Here is a 24,614-nt window from a genome sequence, read left to right on the forward strand (position 1 = left end):
AAGACACAAGGTCATGGGCAGTTGATGTATGACCCATCTTTTTGCAGTGTTTTACCACAAATTGTACAGAGACCAGTCCCCACCAATAGTGTCCTTGAAACTAATATAACCTCCCCAATGAATGTATTTCTATGTTACAACAAGAGTTCTGTCTACTATGCCCACAGTCTTGGGCACACAGTTTACTAAGGGTGAGTGCATAAATGCAATTTCTGATACAGGAGAAAGCTACTCTTAGAAACTCTGAAGACCCCGAGCTATCAAATTATGTCAGAGATTGGTCTTTGTAACTGTCTACTCTGTAATACTAACATCGTATGGACAATCTACTCGGAATGCCTTCTTGAGAAAGGTTGGGAAGGGTTTGGTCACTGTGTAATTAGGGTTATTGCCAACCTCTCTGGTTTTGGTCCAGTTATGCTAATAAACCCGATGACAGCAAAAAGCTCAAATTAGACTGTTTCCCATTGGCTTGACAGACACATTTTCAGTTACACATGTAGGCTACATAGATCGAGTTTCATTCTGGTTCCTGGTAACTTTGTTTGACCTGGCATCTTTTGGTGTGTTTTCCCTGAAGTTTCACTATCTGACCTTCTGTTTTGATTGTGTGCTGAACTTTGTTTTTTTTTCTTGCTTTTGGACTCTACACTTTTTCACTGCTGACCAGTGCTAAAGTGCATGTGCTCTTTAAACATGTTAACATTGGCTTCTCCATAATTGGCATATTTGATTTACTGGTAAGTTCAAACATGTCTCAGGCTTGCCACTGCAGGGCCTTTGTGTGCAGTTTAAACTGCCATCTTGACCTGGCCAGAGTACTCACTTACCAAGCGCAAACCTTCCTTTTCATTACACATCACCCCTAAGGTAGGACCTGGTAAGCCCCAGTGGAAGGGCGTAGCGTATTTAAAAAGTTGGACATATACTTTTAAGTTTAACAAGTCCAGATAATGAAAAACTCCTAAATTATTTTTTCACTTTTGCAAGGACTATCACTCCTGTAGGCGAATGTTGGGGTTACCTTGAAACATCTTTTAAGCGTACTTTTAAATTGGGAAAGTTAGGGAAAATATAGTTTGGTGACTCTGGAATCACAATTTAAAAATACATCTTTTGGTAATGTTGGGTTTTAAGTTGCAGGCTTGAAAATGCCACTTTTAGAAAGATGTCATTTTCTTACTGTGACCATTCTATGCATTAGCCTGTTTCCGAATACACATCCGGGTCTAGGGACGGCTGCATTTGTGCATTTTCTCCAGACAGCCACAAGCAGGAAGGGCAGGATGTGACAAGTGATACATCTGCATACTGATGGTCGTCCTGGGCAAGAAGAGGAAATTCACACTTGCATCTGAATAGGTTGTCTTGCCCTCACACACAGGGCTGATTACCTCCTACTGGTAGTCAGGAGCCATGGGTGGGTTGAAAGGGATCCTTGTGCACCTCAGAGAATTTCTTTGAAGTTACCCCAACTTCAAAGATTTTTTTGGTTATAAGTTCTGGGCCTCTGACACCATATACTCTGAACGCTTCTGGACTGAAGAAATTCTTCCAGGAAGAAGCACTGCAGTGCTGTCAGGAGGGACTGCCACTTTGCTCTTTGCTTTGCTGTGTTGGCCTGCTGCTTCTTGCCTGCGAGTAAGAGGACTAGACTTAACTCTCTATAGCGTGCAATCTAAAATGGCTCCAAGGGACTGACTGAGCATGCCTTCTGTTTCTGAAGTCTCAGCGATATCAGACTTCCCACGCATCCTACTACCAGCACCTGGGCTCCTCTGCTGTGAGTCTTGCTCTACCAAATGGTGCCAGATCCAGTCCTGGGCCCTTGGAGGTGAGTGTGGTGCTGCAACTCAAGAAGCAGACACATAGACATTAGTGTGTCAGTTGGAACCGACGCATCCCACTGCAGAAACAGTGCTTTCCCGCTGACTGCACCGAATCTGCGGACACCACTCACCAACTATGCAACACCATGACCCGACTTCCAGTGCAGTCTCAACTTGGCAGACGCAGCACTGACGCATCAAAACCAGCACACATTGCTTCTGGACATCGACACATCAACAACTTTGCCTGATCAGGAACTGACCCATTGCTTGCAAGTGCAACGCATCCCTCCTTGGATCAACACATTGTCACTGAGCATCGACGCAACCAAGGTACTGTCAGCGGGTCTGCATGATGAGACTACCCGGCCCACACACAATCACGGTCAGACTGTACTTCTGAATTTGACCCGGTTTAGTGCTACCAGATTGCCCTGGGTGGGAGCTGTTCACTTGTAAGCTCTGCATTTTGATTTAACGTTTGAAAATTCTCAACTTGTGTATGTTGGATTTTTGTCATTTTAGTCTTGTTTGATACAGATAAATATTGGCTATTTTTTTTTTTTTAACTGGTGTGGTGTCTTTTTGTGACTTTTTCACTGTTACTGTGTGTGTGTGTGTGTACAAATACTTTACACATTGCCTCTTTCATTTACCCTGACTGCTCTGTGCCACCTACCATAGGGTGAGCACAGGCAAACTTTTAGCCCAGATTTAAGAGGGCCTAGTGCCATTCTAACGGCAGTGTCATTTGTTTTCTACGCTACTGTGGCCTTAGATAGTGAAAAATGCTGCGCCATATTTACAAAGTAGCCAATGCATGCACTGCGCTACTGTGAAACCCTTTGCGTTATATTATGCCTGCCCCAGGCATAATGTATGCAAAGGGGGCGACGAAAAAATGGTGCAAAGAAATCTAAGAGATTTCTTTGCATCATTTTTTCAGCACTTTTAACCCCAGCTCAGAGCAGGCGTTAAAAGGAGGCTTACATTGGTTACAATGGGCCTCTGGGTGCTCTGCAGGATTAGTGTCAATTTTTTATGCTAATCCTGCAAAGCGACAAACTAGCGTAAAAAATTCTGACGCTAGTTCGCTAACTACTACCGTGGTGCCCCGTATATTAAATATGACGCACACATGATGGTGTTAGGGGGGTGCTAAGGGGTGCAAGAAAAGTGGCGCTGCACTAGGTGCAGCACCACTTTTCATAAATATGCCCCCTAGTGCAGTGGTTCCAACCTGTGGTTGGGATCCCTGGGGGTCTGCGAAGCCTCTTTCAGGGGTCTGCGACTGCTTAGAAAATGAAAGAATATTAACAGACTCCCCAGCTTTCAGTAATGATTTAGTTGGGCGTCCCCAGACTCCATCAGTGATTCAGATGGATGTCCCCGGTTCCTGTAACCATAAAGTGGGGGTCCACAGAATTCAAAAGGTTTGGAACCACTGCCCTAGTGTGGATCTTAGTTGCTGTGACTAGGATTGTGATCCGTACTTGAACTGGGTGCACACTTCTGCCAACTAAAGACTCAATTTCTAACACTATGCAAAATGGTTTGACTAGCAGAAATATTTTTGAAACTGCTACTACATATTGAGGAAATGATGCAGCCTTTCCTTTCGAGCAATCTCGGCCTCTCGAATCCCGTCTGAGGAGGAACATAGACAGGCGAGGATCAAAACAACCTCCAACACCACTTAGAATACTTGAACAGCTACAAGCCTAGATTGTATGAAGGGAAATCAGCCTGTTGCTCATTTGTCAGCAAAGAAATCTACTTCAGTTAACTTTTGTGAGGTGAGGGGGCATTCGGACAGACCCGCCACTATGAAACAACTCACAAACCAGTCATTATATCCATGCACGCCGGATAGGCTGCAAGTTTTTAGGATCCCACGCTTTCCCTATTGTGGACACCATTGCGGAGAATGCTCACACTCTAAAACCAGGGGTGCTGGAAGTAGGGGTGCGGAAGGAATAATTGTGCAGAAATTCCAAAGAATGAGCCCTAAAGAGGCCTTTAGAGGTGTTTTTTTTTTTTTTAATCACACCATTTGTGGTCTGATCAAAGACATAGGTCAAATGTCAGACAAATTCTCCTGACAAACTACTTGTTATTTTGACATTGGTATTGCTATTTACTTGTGTTTTAATTAACTACAGGGTGAGGATGAACATATGATGTGAGCCAAGAGACTTGCTTGAGTACGTGAAGCATGAAAAGGTTTAGGATGTCAAATATTTTCTAACACACACCAAAATTTAAATACTTGCAAATGAACTATACAAATATTTTAAAATATATCGGCAGCAAGAAAAGTAGGAATGAGACGTGTTCAGGTGTTTTGGTAATTCTTAATTGCGATGGAAACAAAGATTTTAATAGGATCAAAGCAGTCAGAGTACTGGTGTGATGCACAAACGATAAATATGCGCTGAAGCGTAATGTCCATGTACTGTCAATTGCGCGTCATATTCTGTTAGTAGTAAAACTGAAAAGTCGGATGCAAATTTAGAGGACGTTTCAAAGGAAAATGTGTTAAGTGGCAGTACATATCACACCATACTTTCCTTATGTATTTGGAACTGTATGCTCAAAATGCCAACTGAATACACATTTTTCCCACGTTGTCGGCATCCTGATGAATAGGCCTGGTTCATTTGAAACACTTATTCTTTGTGTGAGGCTTGGATTTCACTGTCCCCAAGACTTTAGTGATGTTACATAGATGGCAGCACCCCTGTTCTGAAAATGGTTCCAGCACCACTGCTGTAAACCATGCTACCAAACACTCACTCGGGCCCGGGGAAATCCGACAGAACCGCCTACGTGGGACGTCCTGTCTCTCCAGTCTTACAACTACAGACCTATCAGGAAACCGACATCCAGAGGTACGCCTGTCTCCTGAACCACCACGTCGTCAAAGTGTTCTTGAACTTTTCACTATACAAAAAACATTTAACATTACAGTGGCCCTTTAGAATTCCTCCATATATTGTTTTATAACAAGAGCTGCCCAAATGGCCGCGGTGTGGAAGATCTGGCCAAGCGCCTGTGAGGATGGCCAAAAATAAACAAGTTAGCAAAAAAACTGTTCATTTGAAAATGAAAGCCATCAAAATTGAGCTCCAGGAGTTTTGGCTCAAGCCCTAAATTGTGGAGATGGCTGTATTTTTATTGGAAGAGGTTGGGCGTTTTATTGCCAGAAAATAGATGTGGCGCCCAATTCATCTGTTTGAGCAGTGTGAAGAGTTTGTTAATCAGTAATCTTTCATCCGGGATGAGATCCGTGAGAAGCACAGAGTGCAGCCGGCTGTCGTCACAGTGGAGTTTGCCATCGGCTTTCAGATCCTTCATGGTCGCGAGTATTGCTCTTTTTTTTTCATAGACAACTTCTCTTTGAGGGAGTGCGGGGACTGAACTAGTAGGACATTGGAAGCTGCCTTCTCTGGATGCTCTCTGCCTGAAAAAGAGAAAACAGAAGTTGAAACTTGCTGGATACTAAACTGTTTCTGAGCGGATGGGAAGGAGTATAGTTCACAAATGTCTAAACGCTGAAAGAGTGCCCAATTAGGACGTTACATGGTGTTCCTGGGATTGAAAGTAGGTCATAGTTGCACGAGCAAAGGAAGTATGCCGAGGCTTGGAGTCTCTTTTTACTGCCGAAATATGTTGGACTTTCCATGGTAAGTGAAAAACAGGAACAATGCAGACTACCAGGGATAAGACACATAAATGTCTAGTTATTTATAGCTTGCTTCATACTGTTTTTTTTCTCAACTCTTCCAATTTTGAAAGATTTGGTCACTGATTCAAAGAAAGTTCAAGTGGTTTGTCAAGGATCACACAATGTGCTTGATTTAAAAGTGCTGAGATTCTAACCCGAGTCTTCTGCATAAGTAACTTATCAGCCAGACCTTTTGACCCCCGCCAACCTTTAATATTATCTATGGAGCGCCACCTTGCCACCCGTATGGTAGTCCTAGGTTAGTGCCAGTTTTCAGCAATCTTGTCTGATGGTTGTATGACACAACCATGCAAGCTGAAGCCACGCATGCCTTAACAATGCAGACAGAACCACAACTGGTTTTACCTTGCATGCCTTTTTAAAACGAATTTTGTTGTAAAAGCATGCTTAGTAAAGGCATTTGTGGAAACCGCTTGCGTGGTTGTGCTTATACAACCCCCTCTCTGAATCTAAAAAACTACCCGATCACCCCACCCGCCCTGAGCCGTAGAACCTCCCCACCCCTAAAAACTGCACCCCAACCTGCCCTGAGCCCTAAAACATTTCCATCCCTAAGAACTCTTCCCTACCCCCAAACCCTGGCCCCAGACCCTATCCATCCTAAGGCATAAAACTACCCACACACCTAAACCCTCACCCCTAAAACATGACCCCAGCCCCTCTCTGCCCTGAGCCCTAAAACCCTACCACCTGTGGGGGGGAAAAAAACCTACCCCAACCCCTCTAAAACCCTAGCGCCTGTTTAAGAAAAAAATAATCAGCCTGACCCCCACAAGCCAACCCCAGCCCTAAAACTCCCCCCCCCCCCCCAAAAAAAAACGAAACTACCCCGACCTCTCAATCCCACCCTAAGCCCTAAATCTACCCTCCACCCCTGAAAGCTACCCCCCCTAACCCTGTCCCAGCCCCACTTACCTCACCTGATCCTTCCTCCTCTTCTCTCCCCCCTTTCACACCACTAGACCACTCTCTGCCTTAACAATGCATATGCATGATTTAGGCACATGTGTGGTAAAGGCAGAGAACAAGACAGTCGTGGTTAAGGCAAGTGTTGTTCAGCTTGCGTTGTAAAAGTCCTCATGGCTTAGGCCGCATTGTTTAGGACGTTTCCCTAGTCTGATTCATCATTTTGTAGAATGCCTGCTTCTTGTTTGAGTTGACAAATAGGAATTTTAAAAACATCTTTAAAAAAATGTATAAAGACTATGGCACTCTTTCTTATTTTAGATCTGGTTCTTGGCATCTGTGTAACTTTACGAGGGGCTGCCAAGGTTCTTAGGCAATGTAGAGAAAAAGCTCCCTAGATGGTTAAAGACATTGGACACCACAAAGCAGGCACGCCATGCAAGCCCAGGAAATCTTTAAGACCTGCTGTATGATGTACAAGGCCATCATAGCCAGTGCTCTCGAAGAAAAACTGACCACCTCAAGAGTTCTCCACGATACAAGAAGCCAAGGCATTACCAGGCTCTAAAGCAATCAGTGCAGAAGTGACCAAATACAAGAAAGGAAGCCTTTTCAAGCTGCACCTACAATATCTGGAACATCCTCCCTCTGCTTTCTTCATCACTGCATCAACATTCACACAATCATGCATACATATGGACATCAGCTTTAGTTAATAGGTGCCATAAGTCTAAGCTTTAATTATGGCAGATTTTGACTTCCTCCCTTCTAGTGCCTTAACTGGAAATGCTGCCTTCTGTGTTTTGTGGTGTAGGCAGATTTCAAAGGCGGTTAACATTTTGTGTTTTTTTTATTTTTTATTTTTTTTCTCCCAATAATTTTCTAAGAGCAGTGAGGAGATGCTACCAGGAAACTACCAGTCCTGGGGCAAGACAGAGGGTTTCAAATCCTCTCAGTCGAGCAAGTAAAGGTGAGAGCAGAACAAACACACACATTTGTGCCTTGGATGAGGTGATAGGATTGGGGCTCATAGGCCAACATATTTGCCTTGGGCACATCGGCCAACATATTCCCCTTGTGGGCCGAAAGGGTTTTGAATGATAAATACTGGGTCAAACCAGGAGAATAACAAAACATCAGAACAGCTGGTAACGACCTCAATAGAAATGTAACATTTCTGCCTCTATATCACCAAGGCCTGAGGCAAGATACATGAAAAACCTCTTCCTTCTGGGGAGGGAGTTGTGAAAGGAGGGGTGGCCAACAGTAATAGAGAAAGGTAGGGTCAGGGATGTGGAGTTCCTATCTCCCGACGCTCGGGACATATTGTCTGAAGTCAAGGGCAACAAGTTTTCATGTTTGTTTTGTCCTTAGGACAAGTAGGCCAACCCCCTGCAGCACAAACCCTTTGGCTGCCGATTTACAGAGAAGTGAACTGTCTGCAGTTGAGGTATTATGTGTGTCCATAGGTTAATGCTGTTCAAACTTGTATTTATGGTTCATTAATGAAAAGCCTTGATTATTAGGGTAAGCGCTGTAAATAAACGTTTTATGGTCACAGTGCACTATTGACAGTGGTTCCAGTAAAAAAAAAAAAGTGTACATACTTGTTTGAAAAGTTTAACAATAAAAGGTTAAGTATAATGCTCCCAGAATGCTCTCTGATTAGATGCAAATGTTTGCAGAAGCTTGTAAGCAAGAGTGATGATTCTTTACTTTCAAAATACAATGTCAGAAAAAAATGCAAGTAGGAAAAAAAATTGTTTCGCTACTATGAAATTTTTGTCGCTATTTCTTTGAAGCCATTCACTAAAATGTGTTGGTGCACGCTAGTATTTCCCAAAAAATATTCCTAATAGAAAATCAGTGTAACCATTTTCAACAAGATTATGAGAAGCATGAAAATAAATAAGCACTGGCAAAGCCAACTGAGCCAACATTTTTTGTGATTCTTTTGGTTTCATCAATGTGTGTCTTGTTTTTACATGGCTTTTGTAACCCTTTATTGTTGTTGGAGCTGCCAGGCCCTCACCATTGTAACAAACACTGGCAAAAAGCAAAAACAAGTTTTGGGTCTCAAAAAGCACACATTTCCACCAGGGGCGGAACAAAGGCCCTGCAGCCCCTTCAAGGGGCCCACTCAGCACAGCACCTGCACTGAGGGAGTCTGGAGGAGGGATTTCCCTCCATGTTTCTTTGCGGGGGGGGCAACCTCCAGTTTTGTTACGCCACTGATTGCCACAGTAGTTCCTGGCACTGGACAAAGCTTTGCATTCTGCTCTTCCACAAGGAGCATATTGGCACACAATCACTCACTGTAAAGCCAGCAAATAGAAAGAGAAATATAATTTTAATTAAAACAAAATGTCTTTAACGCCAGTCCTTTATTGGGGTCTTCATTCTTAAAGAAAGTCACAAAAGTGCACCCATGATTTGTCTTTGAATTAGTGCCTTACATGAATTCAAAAGAACTTACGGAAGTAGATCAGGAAATGGTACTCCTACAAATTATTTGTGAACTGTGTTTATGCACAAGCAAATATGCATGTGAAGATTTGGTCATGTGAAAATCTATTGAGCGTTTACAAGTTCACTTTTCCCCAACCCTGGAAGAACTTCTACTTCTGCCATTGTCGGAAGTAAATTACCAACCTTTCTCATTATGGGGAAACAATTAGAGAAAAGCTGGGGAAAATCCTTAACATGCAAGTCAGTAGGTTTGCAGTTTCAGTGGCATTCCAGCCATGGAACTATTGCTTACTGCTTCCTCCACCCCCAGTAAGTAGATCTGCGGAAAGGTGGCAAAATAAAGAATTTGCTATGGTAGGGATTGAAATTACAAGTGTTCAAGCCCTACTATAGTAGTAGCCCTGGCATATTCAGAGGGGCTATTATCAGAGCTCTTACAAAAGGAGATCGCTGTCAAAATTGTCGTCGCACTACATGGTACCGAAGGGACAAGTAGATTTAAAAAGCAACCTGTCCCATGGACAAGTAGATATTATATTAAATTCCACACCCCTGGTAGGGTACGGTAATAGAAAATTACCCATGGTGCAGCAAATGATGTGGTTCCAAACTCCTCCCTCACGTCGATCTAGCCCAATGAGGAGGTGGATGTGAAGGTCCTGCACTTCACACAAGCTATGCAAGAGCTGCAGTGTGTTTTTTAGGTCTTGCCTACAGGCTACTTTAACTGTTTTTGTCAAATAAATGTTGTCTGCAATGCATATTGTAGGCTCATGATTCGATAGCTTCCTTGTCCGTCGAAGCTCAATGCTCCTGATTAAACGGATCTCCTTATTCTTGTTTTCGTCCTGCACCTACACCATAGCTTCTTTACTATCATTTTGAACCATCATCACTGTTAAAATTCAAAATTGGGATGTTGGCTGTCTTTAAGCATCTCTTAATTGTACTCTTATGTGGTGAAAGCAGAGCTCATGGTCACTTGCCATTGCATAAACATCAAAACAGACCTCCTAATGTTTCATGTGTCCATTTGCTCCAAAGTCTAGACCATGAAATCATTGTTATTCACATATAAATCCGTACTAAGTCAACTTTAAAGTCTAAAAATAAAAAATTAGGCCTTCTCTATTGGAGCAAGCTTCTTTTTTTATGCTGATAACTTGTCGAATCGGAGTCCTGTTGTCAGAACCTCCTTGATTTGACAGGTGAGGTAAAATAAAATACAATGTTGCAGCTTTAATCAAGTCTCCTTGCCGCAGTGATCAATTCCACAACTTAAATGGATATCCCTCGGGTTCACAAATTGCATTTCTGAAAGTCTTTTGAGTAATGCTGCCACTGGCTGATGGAGAAGTTTGAATGTGCCAGCAAAATAGGATGAAGTGTAAATTCTGTGTACTTCCTCAAGTTTCGTAGTGTTAATTATTTGTCTAACTTCGCCGGGGAACGTTTTTTTAGTAATTGGAAACAGGTTTCTTTGGGGAAAATGTCCTGCTGACCTTTGGGTGACTAGAAACGCCTTCAGCAAACACTAGCAATTGCAAAAGTATACCGTTTGTTCTTTATCTGTCTGGCGGCTAGACCTCGTGTCACACCCAACACCCCACATACGTGCAAGCACACATACATACTTAAAGCAAAATGGGCTTTTGGACAGCCTCTTTTAGCCATTGACTACTGTGGTTCAGCTGGTTGTGTCCATCACCTTTCGTATCAGACTAGGGCATGCAGCTGAAGTAAACTACTAAAACAAGCAGTTGCAATGCAATAGGTCCCGCATTTTCTTGAGCTAGAGCTATTGGTGTTGTAAATTCAGAACTGGACCTTCCTTGCCACAAATTTGTCAACCCTGCCTCATAATTGTCTTTTCCTGCCATGTTTTGGTGGTCACTGGTGGCTACTGACATCGGAAAGCACAATCCCTTGAGAGATGAGAAGATGACTGCACTACCTCGAGTTGTGTAAATGTCTGAGCAGAAATTGGAAAATAAGGCTGGAAAAGTATGTTTCTTATTGTTAACTGAATGAAAAGTCTTGCAAGCATGTTTTGCCTCTCATATCAACAAAGCTCTAATGAAGTTAACAATAGCAGAGCAGCCTAAGAAGATTTATGGCCCCAATAAAGAAGATAAGCAATACCCTGTCTGCGAATAGTTCTGAGAGCTGGCAGGGAGGGGGCCTGGAGAGAGACTCTTGTTGTGCCACTGTGGAAGTTTCACATCATTGCTTCTAGCTTTAGCTACATCCCACCAGGAAGGGCGTATTGTGGCTTTCTTGAGCATTGGGCTAATTGTTTAGGCACCCGGTGTTTCTTTCCTAAAAGAAGCTTGTTTTAGGAGCCAGAGGTAAACGAGGACAGCACTGGAATAATGCCAAAACAAATGTCAACAATATGGGAGGAGGTGGGAGGAACTGAATGCTGCAATAAAATGCAGGGAGCTACCAGCCTAAAACACCAACAGTAGAAAGACAGCAACAAAGAAATTACGAAAGTAGTCTGTCACAGCAACAGATAAAGAAACCAAAGTGGAATAATACAATAGTTGGTCCCTGCTCTGAAACAGAAAAGGGGGGGGGGGGGGGGGGTGGAAGAGGCAGAACTGACAACTAGCTAGCAAGAATTTTTAAAGGACACTGCAACCAACAAATGAAATTGCTTTAAGCCATAAGAAGTATACTAAAAGTATACAAGGTTAGACGCTTACACTCAACCTAAAAAGTAATCCATCCATTGCCCTTTTATTTTATTTTTTCAGGGCTCTGTTGCTTCAAGCCTCAGCAGCCTATACCCCCCCTTCCACCAAGCCCATCCCTCTCCAGAGCTTCCTTGTGCCCATCCCTTATTTTTTGTTCCCTTTAAAAAAATATATAAAATACAATTTAATTTTTTCTTTATTTAAGGAGCAATAGATGCAAAGTGCTACAAGGCCATTGAGTTTAATTTTGGGCGTTTTTTCCATGCTTTATTTTATATTTTAGTTTACCATTTGGACATGGCAATAGACCGTAAACCAGGCTACTAGCATGCCGTCATGCCGTAATGCAAGGAGGCTGTCCTGAAAAGGCCACCTAATGAGATGGAGCTTGTGGAAGACTTTACTGTGACTGTTCTAACAAAGTGTCAAAACCAATAATAAGAAGCCAGATCCTTTATAAACATTGTTGAGGGGTGAGTTTTTTTTTTTTTTTTTTTTTTTTTTTTTTAAGTATAGAACACTCACTCCCAGTCTGAAACTGCCACATTTGTTACACAGTAAGAAAATTGACTGATAATACGGGTGTAGGCTTCCCTTATTGTGACTGTTATAACAAAGCCAGTATTCTGCTTTGAAAGCAGATGCCACTAATGCCAGAGTTGTTGGCCTTCTGAGAACATCCAAGAGGGTTTTTTCTTTTTTTAACCCCTGCTGCAGTCTTGTGCCCCATGCATGCTCCTGCGTAAGCAGTGCATGAGGGTATAAAGTCTGTCTGCACCCTGTTTCTATGTGGGATTCATTTAAAATGTTATACTTTGAAAAACACACTTTCTTTGTGCATTAAACAAAAAAATAAAAAATAGAGCTGCGCCAATGCAAGCATTGGCAATGTCAATAGGTCAACACTCTCCTCCTAAAGGTGAGACCGGTTGGCTTTACCATTGCTTGGTTTATAAACAGAAGCTTTGTGAAATTCACGGTTTTAAAATTGTTAGTGAAGCTGAAGTAGGCAAGGTTTGACAATTCAGCCTTTTAATGGGCAAAGTTACTGGTGGCCTTACATGGCCATTTTCACTACTCTGCACAAGATCTATTTTACTTGGTGCTTCCTCTGCCGTTGGAGAACGCAGCCAGAGCTTCTGTTTGTTGACGTGGTGAGTATCTAATGCAAAATACTTTCCAGAGGTTACAGGAAGTTGACAGTACAGAAGAGAGCGACATGGCCACGACTTGGCCGTCACAACCAGTGCTTGAGCCAGAGTATAACAAATAGGACTTCGCACTGTGATTGCACCAAGCATAATCAATTCATTTGCATTTATACATCTGACATGCTTGGAGTAGATATTTGCATTTGTATTCATATTTACTGTTTAGTAAGGTGTGCTCTCCAAGGGAAGGATGTAGATATGCTCCGTGCATGCGACAAGGGTTGTGTGGCAAACAGGAAGCCTCTCTAGTTCATTTAGATGATGTCTGAAGATCGTTGAAGTTCCTGTGACAGGCAGAAGGTCTTGTGTTGCAGTTAAAGGTGTTCATCTGAGGAGCATGAACCGAGACCACAGTCAGCACCTGCAGATTGAGGCTTGTCTTTAATAGTAAAGCACTAATAAGGAGTATAGTGAGGAGTGTCAGCAGCGAGGGAGTGAAGTTGGGTATAGGTTTGCGTCTCTTATACGTGCATTGGAACCTATTAGCCAGATAGCATGTGTACCCGGTGTTTGCATCATTTTCACAAATGAGAATTGTGCGTTCAGGTACCACTGCTAAATCGATTTATGTAGGAAACACTGGGTGTCCAGTGTGTGTCCAGCATCGTTGACTCTGAAAGGTGCGCTTAGCCTTCTCTGCCCTCTAGGCAGGCCCCTTGCTTATGTAGCTCTGTTGCTCTTCTGATTTCTCTTCCAGTGAATTTAATCTGCTGATTGAGGTGTCCAGTTTTTTACGTATATAAAAGGAAAAGGGACAAAAGTGACATCCTTCCACTCATTGCTTAATTTATAGTAATAGGTGCAGGTGCCTGAAGCGTTATGGTTTTTCCTTAGGCGTTCACCATTGGCGCAGTAGAATGCTGATTGAGCCGTCTAGTTTTGATTCCTCCTCATGCCTCTTTTACCACCCTGCACTTCCTGTTTCTTTATCTCACTCTTTCAAGTTCGTTCTCACACCTGATTTCTCTCTTTGTCACAGTTTCCCTTTGTTGTATTTACCCTGTCTCACCATGGATCAAAGTCTGATAGTGAAGCGCGGGTGCCCAAGAAATAAGTGCTTGCAACCAGCTATACAAACTACGCACTGCTTTGGCCATTATCCAGATGGTGAATAGTGAATGCGCGTCACCATCCAGATTTAAATTTAAAGTACTTGAAATATGCACATTAAATCCCACCTGTAGATATAGTGGGATACTAAAAATTTAGTTGTAGACTATGCGTTTGTAAACACTATTGAAGTTCTAAACTACTTGGCACAGACCATCCACCTCGTGAGGGGTAGATGACCCTCATAAATTAGAGAAGGCTATGTAGGGTATGGTTGTAGTGACCAAGATTGGAAAATAATAAATTAGCAGAGTGGGAGGATGGTGTAGACTGACCAGAATGGATGAACAGCATCGTACAAGTCATTTGGTTATCAGCACTGCGGCAGTGAATAGACCAGACCTGTGGCTCCCAAGTCCACATGCATCTGTCAGTCCTTCCTTTAATGCTATCTTTGGAGGCCTGTTTGACCTACCACTGGCAGCCATTTTGTGCTTCCTGGGCCACTTTTATCAGGGATGTTTCACTCCTGAGTTTCAAAGCTTTCAAATGAAAATGACATGTCCTTTGGAGTATTATTTTACAGAGGATACAAAGCGGTGGCTCCTCCGCAGTGGAGGAGGGGCGTTGCCCCACTGGCTAAAAGCCTGCAGCTGAAAAATAAAATATTTGGTTTTATTTTTCAGCCGCTGGCTCAGCCGAGCCAGCGTGTGAAGGAAGGAAGGAAGAGGCAGGACCGTAGGGGGCGGGTAGGGGCAGGAGGAGTGGAGTGCACCTAGTGCGTCCTAGGCCAGCCACACTGACATGCACACTTAGGTTTCTCCGTTTTGGAGAAAATGCACAGACTCCAAGGCAGTGTCTGAGCTGCAGACCCAAGCCTGGTGATGCTCTCATGCAAGGCATAGCATGAGAGCAGCACCAGGATTGCATAGGGGAGCCTGGGCTGGTGTCCCAGAGAGCTGCTGGAACACAATCGGAAGAGGAGCGCAAGGCGTCCAGCAGTGTCGGGAAAGGTACATTTATTTATCCACCCATCAAATGACTGTAAAACCGTTGGCAAGTATCAAAAGCCAAGATACGCTTTCTGTACTCAAAGCTGCAGAGCAGAGAGCTGCTCTAGGAATTCTGTACTGCCTTCAGGTGCAAATGGACACCAGAATGACACTTCAGGTTATGCATCCATCATGGCCGAAAAGGGGGCTGGGAGGTAAGAGCAGAATTAAAGTTCTAACTTATACCTTCAGTTTTTCTGCTACTAGAAATGCTAAAACGTTGCGCAGAATGTGTGTCAAATGGAGGGCTGGTCTGATTGTAGTGGCGCTGTTTGTGTTTTAGTCATGAAGAACATAAGCTAGCCATTAGGCAAGACATACATTTTTGGTATATGTTAACTCCATCTCTTTTTTTTTCCACAAATAGGCGGAAAACGCGTTTTTCGTCATTACAAACTTAATCCTTACCCAGAACCAAACACAGAGTCGTTGTCCTGAGGTACGTAAATGGTGTAAAACTGCGGCTTTTGACCAGCTTTAATTTTGTTTATATTATGCACATGAGACTATCTGCTTTTCCCAGTTCGTTATTTTTATGGCTTTCCATCAGTAACCTCAGAATCACTGGAACCTTTTTCACAGTGGGTGGGGAGGCACACTGGTTGGTGAAATAAATATTGTAAGGCACTTGCTGTAAATAAGTAAAGGCAGTCCTTGAATTCATTAACAGCAACACAAAGTGGTAAGCACCCCTACTTTCAGCTCTATTGATAGTGTCCACCTCATGGGTTAAAATCTGCAGCAACTTGTCAGCCATTAAACCTCTCTGGGTGGAGACCTTGTATCACATAACCCACCTCCTCCCATGGAACTCAGCACCTCTGCCTAAATTAAATCTGTGTATTGGTACCTTCTACCTTGTACAGTAGTTTCCTGGCTTTCGGCTAGGTTTGCACTATGCATATACCACATATATACTCTGCAGAATTTGCAACTTGCAACCATGCATAATGAGATGTTCTGACTATCCAATCATGCAACCTTGTAAGATTTAGAACTTGTCATTTTATTTGTTGTGGTGTCCTTTTAACAAATCTTTGAGTGGAAGCCCCCTTGCACGCTATATGACTAATGACATCACAAGAAGTGAAAGCACATTTGTCATGGATGACAAGCTATCCAGTGTTTAAGTTTTGACCCCTTACCCCTGGTCTTGGACCTACGCCATACAGCTCTGAACTTAGTGAAAGTTCATTCTGTTAGCAAATCTGTACTGGAGGTTAAGCCCTTGCAGTCCATGTAGTCCTGCCGTAGACATCTACACCTTTACCAGTATTGAATCCATTTATTCGTTTGATGTCGGCTGAACACTTCATTGCCCTTTTTACTTTCAAATTTTCAGGATTCGTGCCACCCGATGCAGTAATCAAACACTTAATAAAGTCAATATCAGGTCCTAGTTGTTCAATTGGTGTTGTGTTTTTGTACCGAAAACTTCCTAGATAAAGTTTATAAACAAAAAGTGCACACATAATTTTCCTTGTACTTGACCCCTTCGCTGGCAGGCCTTTTCCCCCTCCTGTGTGCCAAGCCTTTTTCTTTGGCTATTTGGGGTAGTTCGCGCTTAGGCCCTCATAACATTTTGTCCACATAAGCTACCCATAGCAAATTTGTGTCCTTTTTTCCCCAACATTCTGGGGATTCTAAAGGTACCCAGAGTTTGTGAGTTCCCCGGTAGGAGAAAGAAATTGGCAAAAATACTGCAAAAATGTATTTAGGATTTTCTTTTCAGAAAAATGGGGAAAAGGGCTGCAGAAGAAAGAATGTGTCCCGTCCCCCCCCTCCCCCCCTGAAAATGGCATCAACAAAGGGTTTGCAGTGCTAAAATCATCATCTTCCCAGCTTACAGGAACAGGCAGACTTGAATCGGAAAACTACATTTTTCAACACAATTTTGGCATTTTACTGGAACATACCCCATTTCTGATATTTGTTGTGCTTTCAGCTTCCTTCCAGTTTGTGACAAATGGGTGTGAAACCAGTGCTGGATCCTGGACAGCTAAATATTTTTTCTGAAAATTAGACAAAATTCTAAATTCTGCAAGGGGTCATTTGTGTAGATCCTTCAAAGTTTTCCTACAGAAAGTAACAGCTAAAATAAAAGAATAATTCAAATTGAGGTGAAAAAAAGAGCCATTTCTGTCCAGGTTTTCTTCTATAACTTTTTCCAGCTATGGTAGATTTTTTAAAGCAATATACCGTTATGTCTGCTGGACTCTTCCGGTTGCGGGGACATATAGGGATTGTAGGTTTTTTAAGGACCCTAGGTACCTAGAGCCAGTAAATGAGCTGCACCTTGCAATGGCTTCTCATTGTATACCGGATGTACAGCAATTCATTTGGTGAAATATAAAGAGTGAAACATAGGTATCAAGGACACCTTTGTTTTTCCAAAATGGGCACAAGATAAGGTGTTGAGAAGCAGTGGTTATTTGCACAGCTCTGAATTCCGGGGTGCCCATATTAGCATTTGAATTACAGGGCATTTCTCAAATAGACGTCTTTTTTACACACTGTCTTACATTTGGAAGGAAAACCTGTGGAGAAAGACAAGGGACAATAACACTTGTTTTGCTATTCTGTGTGCCCCCAAGTCTGCGTGTGTAGGCCTAATGCTCGCGACAGGAAACGCAACATGGACACATCACATTTTTACATTGAAATCCGACGTGTTTTTTCCAAAGTACCTAGCTGTGGATTTTGGCCTCTAGCTCAGCCGGCGCGTAGGGAAACCTACCAAACCTGTGCATTTTTGAAAACTAGAAACCTAGAGGAATCCAGGGTGGGGTGACTTTTGTGAGGCTCTCACCAGGTTCTGAAACCTAGAATCCTTTACAAACCTCAAAATTTGGCAAAGAAAAACAAATACTTTTTCCTCACATTTCGGTGACGGAAAGTTCTGGAATACGAGAGGAGCCACAAACTTCCTTCCACTCAGCATTCCCCTAAGTCTCCCGATAAAAATGGTACCTCACACATCAGGAAATGCCCCAAAACACAACATGGACACATCACATTTTCCCAAAGAAACGGACCTGTTTTTTGCAAAGTGCCTAACTGTGGATTTTGGTCTCTAGCTCAGCCGGCACCTAGGAAAATCCTACCAAACCTGTGCATTTTGAAAAACTAGATCCCTAGTGGAACTCAGGATGGGGTCACTAGTGGTGCTCTCACTATGTTCTGTTACCAAGACTCCTTTGCAAACCTCAGAATTTGGCAAAAACAAAGCACTTTTTCCTCACATTTCGGTGATAGAAAGTTCTGGAATCTGAGAGGAACCACAAATTTCCTTACACCCAGAATTTCCATAAGTCTCCCGTTAAAAATGGTACCTCACTTGTGTGGGTAGGCCTCTTTCCTGCAACAGAAAATGCCCCAAAACCACTAGATGGGCACATCAAAATGATCAATTACAAAACTACCTGCTTTTGCAGAGGGGTAGGAGAGAGGGAGGGGGGGGGGTGGGGGGGGGAGGGCGGCACCTGCATTTTTGGTCCTGGGCTCATCAGCCTTATAGGGAAACCAAACCCAGACATTTCTGAAAACTAGACACCCGAGGGAGTCCAGGGAGGTGTGACTTGCGTGGATCCCCGTGTTTTCCCTACCCAGAGTCCTCAGCAAACCTGAAATTTAGCTAAGAAGAATCACATTTGCCTGACATTTCTGTGTGGGATCACCGCACAGGCACACATTTCCTACCACCCAACGTACCCCCTCAGTCTCCCGATAAAAATGATATCTCACTTGTGTAAGTGCTCCAAGTGCTTGTGACAAGGAAGAGACAAAAACATGTTGAAATTGAGGGGGGACCAAAGTGGGTCCAGAAAGGGCAGTTTGAAAAAAAAAAAAAAAAAAATGCGACAATGCTGGGAGGTAGGTATTTTGTGGATTCCAGCAGATTCCGGAAGGTTCCATCACAAAAATGTGGGAAAAATGTGATTTCCAACAAAGTTGGAGGTTTGCAGGGCATTGTGGGTAAGAAAATGGTGTGGGGTGCATGTGAAGCACACCACCCTGAACTCACCCAGATGTTTAGTTTTCAGATGTGTCTAGGTCTCGTAGATTTTTCTAGATGGCAGCGTCCAAAAAGTGCAGCTCTCACCATTCCAAGCTCTCATGGCCCAAATGTAAAATCAAAACCCAAAATAATCAAATGTCCTCTTGCTTGCTGTTGGGAAAAGATCTTTTAGTGTGCGGGGGGGAGCTGAAAGACTGTTATCCACTTCATTTGGGGGTGGGGGCATAACCATGCCCATACAGTTTGGTATCCACCACCCAACAATTATTTTTTTCCCTGGCATCTTGTAGGTTTTCTGCCCCCTGGGGAGTGGATTGGGGGTAATTGCCCCATCTGCCCACTGGTGGTCAGAACAACTTTGTCCCCATTTATTGGGGTGGGGTTATGGCCATAAACCCACTATCTTCTTTTTTTTTTTTTTTTTTTTTTATTCTTCTATGGTGTCTAGTGAGCTTTCTTGCCCCCTTGGGGGCAGAAGGGCCTTACAAAAATAGTCCGATCTGCCCCCAGAGGGGGCAGAAATGGCCTACAGTAATGTACCCCCATCTGGAGCGACCCTTGCCCAAGGCCCCCCAAAAAAAAAACACACACACCAATCCCTGGTACCTAAGTGGTTTCTGCCCCCCCTTGGGGACAGATGGACCTAATTGAAATAGGCCGATCTGCTACCAAGGGGGCAGGAATGTCCTAAAATAAATTTGGCCCTAGGGGAGTGACCCCTGCCTAAGGGGTTGCTCCCCATCTGTAAAGAATGTAAAAAAGAAGAAAAAAAATCCCTGGTGCCTAGTGGTTTCTGGCCCCCTTCGGGGCAGATTGGTCTAATAAAAAGGGGGTGAAAGGGGAAGCAATTCCTCTTCCATCCCTGCCCAGGGAGGGGGTTGGGATGACCAGGGGGGGCACTCCCCCGTGGGCTGGGGTCCAGGATGTAACGGTTACGTCCTTGGCACCCAAGGGGTTAAGGTGTGACATCAGGATGTTGTATGAGTATTCTAAATTTGAGAAATTAGGAACCTGCAATGTTGTGGGATGACAAAATAGAAGAATTCCAAGCCCTTGACACAACACTGGGAAAAGAAACTGCACAAGGCAGTTGTTAGTTGTAGCGGACCGACCCGTTTCTTTTCTTGAAACTGAGTAGCTTTCAGTATATTCTAGGGCTAAAAGGGTCCATAGCAAGACATTGTAGTACTAGTTCTGAACTGTGGCAGGTAGCAAGTGTAGATCACTGGTAATAGTAGGGAATTGTAACTGGCTTGCTTAGTCTGAACTTAGCTGCATGTTGATACTTAAAGAAAAAGGACTTTCTTTACAGGGCTGGTTTCACCCATATTAATACGTTGTGGTTGTTCTTTCCGCCGGAACTTGGGTTCATCAAATCAGTTCGTGCCAACCTACTGTTAGACCCATTATGTACACCTGACCACCTTGGTCTACAGATATGACAAATAATTGTGGCCTAGATTCTTGCATAAATGGAATTAGCTTGGATGTCCTCAGCACGCCAGTGACACAAGCATTAGATTTCTCTGATGTCCTATATACGTCCTATATGCACATTATGAATAAGAGCGAAGCATGTACCCGGTAAGCGCCTATTTGGGTATCTGGTGAATTAACATATATTGCCTTAAGCGCCAGTACATTGTGTTTGTATGTCCAATGGAAAATACGAGTTATAAAAAATTAAAAATGCTCCCCTTTTTTGTGTGATTTCCTGCAAGGAGATGGTCAGGTTGTTGCAACTAGAGCCACTAACTTTGTTACTATGGTATTTTCCCTCAGCTCCCAGATAAAAAGACCATTTGTAAATCAAATGATGACTGCAAAAAAGATTTTGCGGGCACACACAGCAATGGTGAGTAACCAAATCCTTACAGACTTCAGTTTACTGGGAAATACGATCCTATGATTGCAAAATACTGAACCATGTTAAATTCAGAAGGCATTCTTCATTGTTTTTTTTTTCTCTCCCGGAAACATAGGATGGACAAAATGTTCTATTTCTATGTTGAAGAAAATGCTTTCTGTAAACAAAAACATATATATATATTTAAAGAGAGCTTTGTGTTTTTCTGCGTAAGAAATCTGCTTTGACTCAGTTACAGCTGACTTGACAAGAAGCGCGTCTTGGAATTTGACATAATAGTCTCCATTGCTTCTATCTACAAGAAATTGACAATAGTTGCAGCCATGTTCAAGTCATCTTGCCTGTTCAGGAAACCCTCCAAGGGAGACTAGAGAGGACCAGAGAATTGTGTTTTTCACAACAGCTACATGAAGATAAAAACAAATAATTTGTTAAGTTACTAAGAACTGCTGTAATTATATAGGTCTATCAATTTGTTTCTAATAGTGCTAATCCTTTATTTAAAAAAAAAAAAATGGCTAAGGCTCTGAAATTTAAAGTATCATGTTTTACTAATTATGTGATGTCGCCATGGCTCATTTGTTATTGTCGTAAAGAATTATCTAAACATAAATTACTAAGTGATAGTAGGGAGCAGCTAAAAGGCAATATTGACTAATAGGTTAGGCATGGGATTGAAACCTGCTAAAGAAAGTAGTCTTGCCTAAACAATGAGGGCATGCTGTAACCTGTACTGCCAAGGACATCAGGAAAAGATTGTGGTTAGTGGCTGGCCTGCAGAGAGATCCATGCTATTATATCTGCCAGAAACAAATTCTGCTCCTTTTTTCACAATAGTCTTCATTAAATTTATTTAGGATTAAAGTAACAGTTGCGTATTTAACAATATCTGACAGCTATCTTTGATCAGGATTTTTTATTAAGCCAAGAAAAATCTCAGATATCAGAAGTGGCTGTTTGCTGGGGTACAGAGAGACGTGTCTGTGCCCCAGCAAAGATCTTGTTTGATTTTTTAATTTCAGTGTTTTTCTTAGCCTAAGAGAAAAAATCTAAACAGCATCTTGCTTCTTTCTGGGGGAGAAAAGAGCAGTAGGTCACAAGGTCACAAGCTTTTCACCTGTAAATGTTTTGCATGGAAGGCAAAATCTTAACTATACCATATACCATTATTTCAACGTGACTCGTCCTGTAGTATACATGCAGTGTGTTTGTAGTTTGTTGAAATTCGGGGTGAATGAAAGCTATGATTTTTAGGTTTTGCCTGCACAGCACTTGTGCTGTGCTTGTGAAATCTCTTGTAATCAAATATGAATCTTAAAAGGGGCTTACAGACTGCCCTTACTTTTCATTTTTTGTGTGCTTGCCACTTACTTTTCCTCCATTTCTGTTGGTTGAAGCATGGTATTTTCTGTTGTTCATGTGTTTTCCCTATCGGTGGAGCCAGGCCCAAGTACTCTTTCTTGTTAACTTTTCATCCACTTTTGTTTACCTTCTTGTGAGCAAGCGTGCTTGGCGGCTGCATGTGATTTAACTTTTGTGCCCACACTCCAAAGGTATCGGAATGCTGTACAGGAGCCAGCTGCATTACAAACAGACACATTCAGAAGAGAAGAGGTTATGTCATTTTCCCAGAACCACAGGATGTTGAGTCTACTGCAGAGGCTCAAATCCTGTTCCCTCAGTTTCAGCGCCCTATCCAACTCCAACTCCATTATTTTTACATTCCCCCGCTCGCCATCATTCTTTTAAAACCCTTCCTGCCCTCCTCCCACTCTCCATTTGTTTTTAAACCCACTCCGCCTTCCGTTATTTTTAATCCACCCCATGCCCCTGTTAATTTTTTTAATCCCTTTCCCCGTCGCCTTTGTTTCCCACCCTCCTCCCCTCTTGTTGCTGTTTTATTCCGAATGCTTATATAGTACAAACACATCCCAAAGGCATGTGAGTGCGTTACATGTGCTCCGCGCATGCTCAAAAAAATAGTGTTGGCTTCAAAAACAGTACTCCTATGTCGACCAGTAGGTGGAGTCCTAGTCAGCGTGCTGTAACACGTCGGCAGACAGCTCACTGCCTGTTCATTAGTCCAGTGTTGCCAATTCATGCCTGTGTCTACCGCAAATGCCAATTGGCCCTCCGAGAGGAAGGCATTGCTTTCCCTTAAGTGAACAGCGGCAACATGAATGCCAGTGAGTATGTGCTGAGTGTTTTGAAAGAGTAACATGAGTGCCGTGCCACCTCATTAAGCCAAACGAAGCTGAGAGAGAATAGCCCACAACAGCACCTGGCCCTTCGTGAGGTCACTGACTAATTTGACTTCATGACAACAAAGGAGCATTGACTCATGATAAATATCCTCCCAATGGAGGTCGGCATTCCTCTGCCATAAAACGCCTTTTAGTCCTAATAAAAAAAAATTGTCAGCTCGCCTTGCTCAGTGTTCCCTCAATAGCATGTGGCAGTCAGCCTTCTCAGCCCATTTTGTGGGCGCAGCAATGTTTTAAATAAGTTACTGATAGATATTGATCTTCTGGACATGATGGAACGCATTTATTCCCCTCAATCACTAATAATGCCAGTGCTTAATTACATTTAGTGCAATTATTGCTTTCACCTCCTAATTATCTTGTTTCAGCAGTCGCTAGCCTTTTTTCTCGACAGCTGTTCCAGATATGATGCTTCTGTTAAATACAAAATATGGCCATACGAATACCAGTCAAACTCGGGCATCTTGTGGTAAATAGGAAAAGAATGAAGCGGACCCCATACGATCATGGAAAGAGGGGTGGGTACAGGATTCTCATGGATAAGACGTCCACTGTCTGAGAAAGTATTAGCCCTCTGCTATGCAGAATCTCCCAAATGCGTTTATCCTGCTTTTATTACTACTCAAAGCCAGATTCTGGCTGCAAAACTAGCAGTCAGCAGTGGACCCAGCTAGGGAAGTACACCACCCACTGATGAGAGAACCATATGAGATGCTCGGATGTTCTTTTGCACGAGGTAGAGTTCTCTCTCACTCTTCAGTGGTTAGTGCAGTGAAAGCCAATTACGCCACATGGAGTCCAACACAGGGTAGTATGTCCTCTAGCAGTTTAACATTAACGACCGGGTTGGCCCACAAAATTCACCACCCGTTATGAACTTGACAGATAAAAGGAGAGAACAAAACAGGACTTACACTGGCAGTCTGTAGCTGCCTACCCCTCCATTTGCATGTCATCTGTCTCATGTGTATGCTCAGTTGCATGTAGAAACAATTGCCCTCTGCTTATTCATGCCCACTGTCACACACGCACTCAGGATACCACAGCATCACATGTATTCCAAAAGGAGAATTGCTTCTAAAGAAGATGTGGCCTAACAGCCAGAGCTGCAGCCTAAGGAACTTAAAAACCAGGTTCTAGTCTCAGCGTCTGCTCATCATCCTGTGATTCTGGGCAAAAAAACACTTTAATCTCCCAGTGCCTAGAATTAGCAAGCATTGCCAAAGACAATAGGTTTCGCCTAAGTGAAATCTATTGGCTTTGTCAATTTTTTTTTTTTTTTTTTTTTTAACATGTTGCACAGCAGTTGAGCTGCTTTGCAACATGGCTTAAAAAAAGTGCTATGACGCGTTCATTGCTGGCCATGTCATAGATCTTTTTTTATTTTGCCTTAAGCCATGTAAAAAAAAAAAAAGAACCTGTTGGCCTTGCCAGTGCTTGTTTAAATTTACCCAAGAATCTGAGTTAGGTCTAGGGGACATTTGTACCACCCCAAATTCTG

The 24,614-nt window shown here is 42.9% G+C and overlaps 1 protein-coding gene across 3 annotated transcripts in view; it reads left to right on the forward strand.

Moving 5' to 3' along the window:
* The window catches only part of P2RX4 (purinergic receptor P2X 4), a 171,348-nt gene that overhangs the window by 84,679 nt on the left and 62,055 nt on the right, over positions 1–24,614 (forward strand). For all 3 annotated transcript variants that reach the window (XM_069214891.1, XM_069214890.1, XM_069214892.1), the window contains exons 3-4: positions 15,332–15,403; positions 20,765–20,837. In XM_069214891.1, coding sequence (XP_069070992.1) covers positions 15,332–15,403; positions 20,765–20,837 — 145 coding nt within the window. The remainder of the gene's footprint in view (positions 1–15,331; positions 15,404–20,764; positions 20,838–24,614) is intronic.

The sequence above is a fragment of the Pleurodeles waltl genome, chromosome 11, assembly GCF_031143425.1.
Source record: "Pleurodeles waltl isolate 20211129_DDA chromosome 11, aPleWal1.hap1.20221129, whole genome shotgun sequence".
Taxonomy (NCBI): domain Eukaryota; kingdom Metazoa; phylum Chordata; class Amphibia; order Caudata; family Salamandridae; genus Pleurodeles; species Pleurodeles waltl.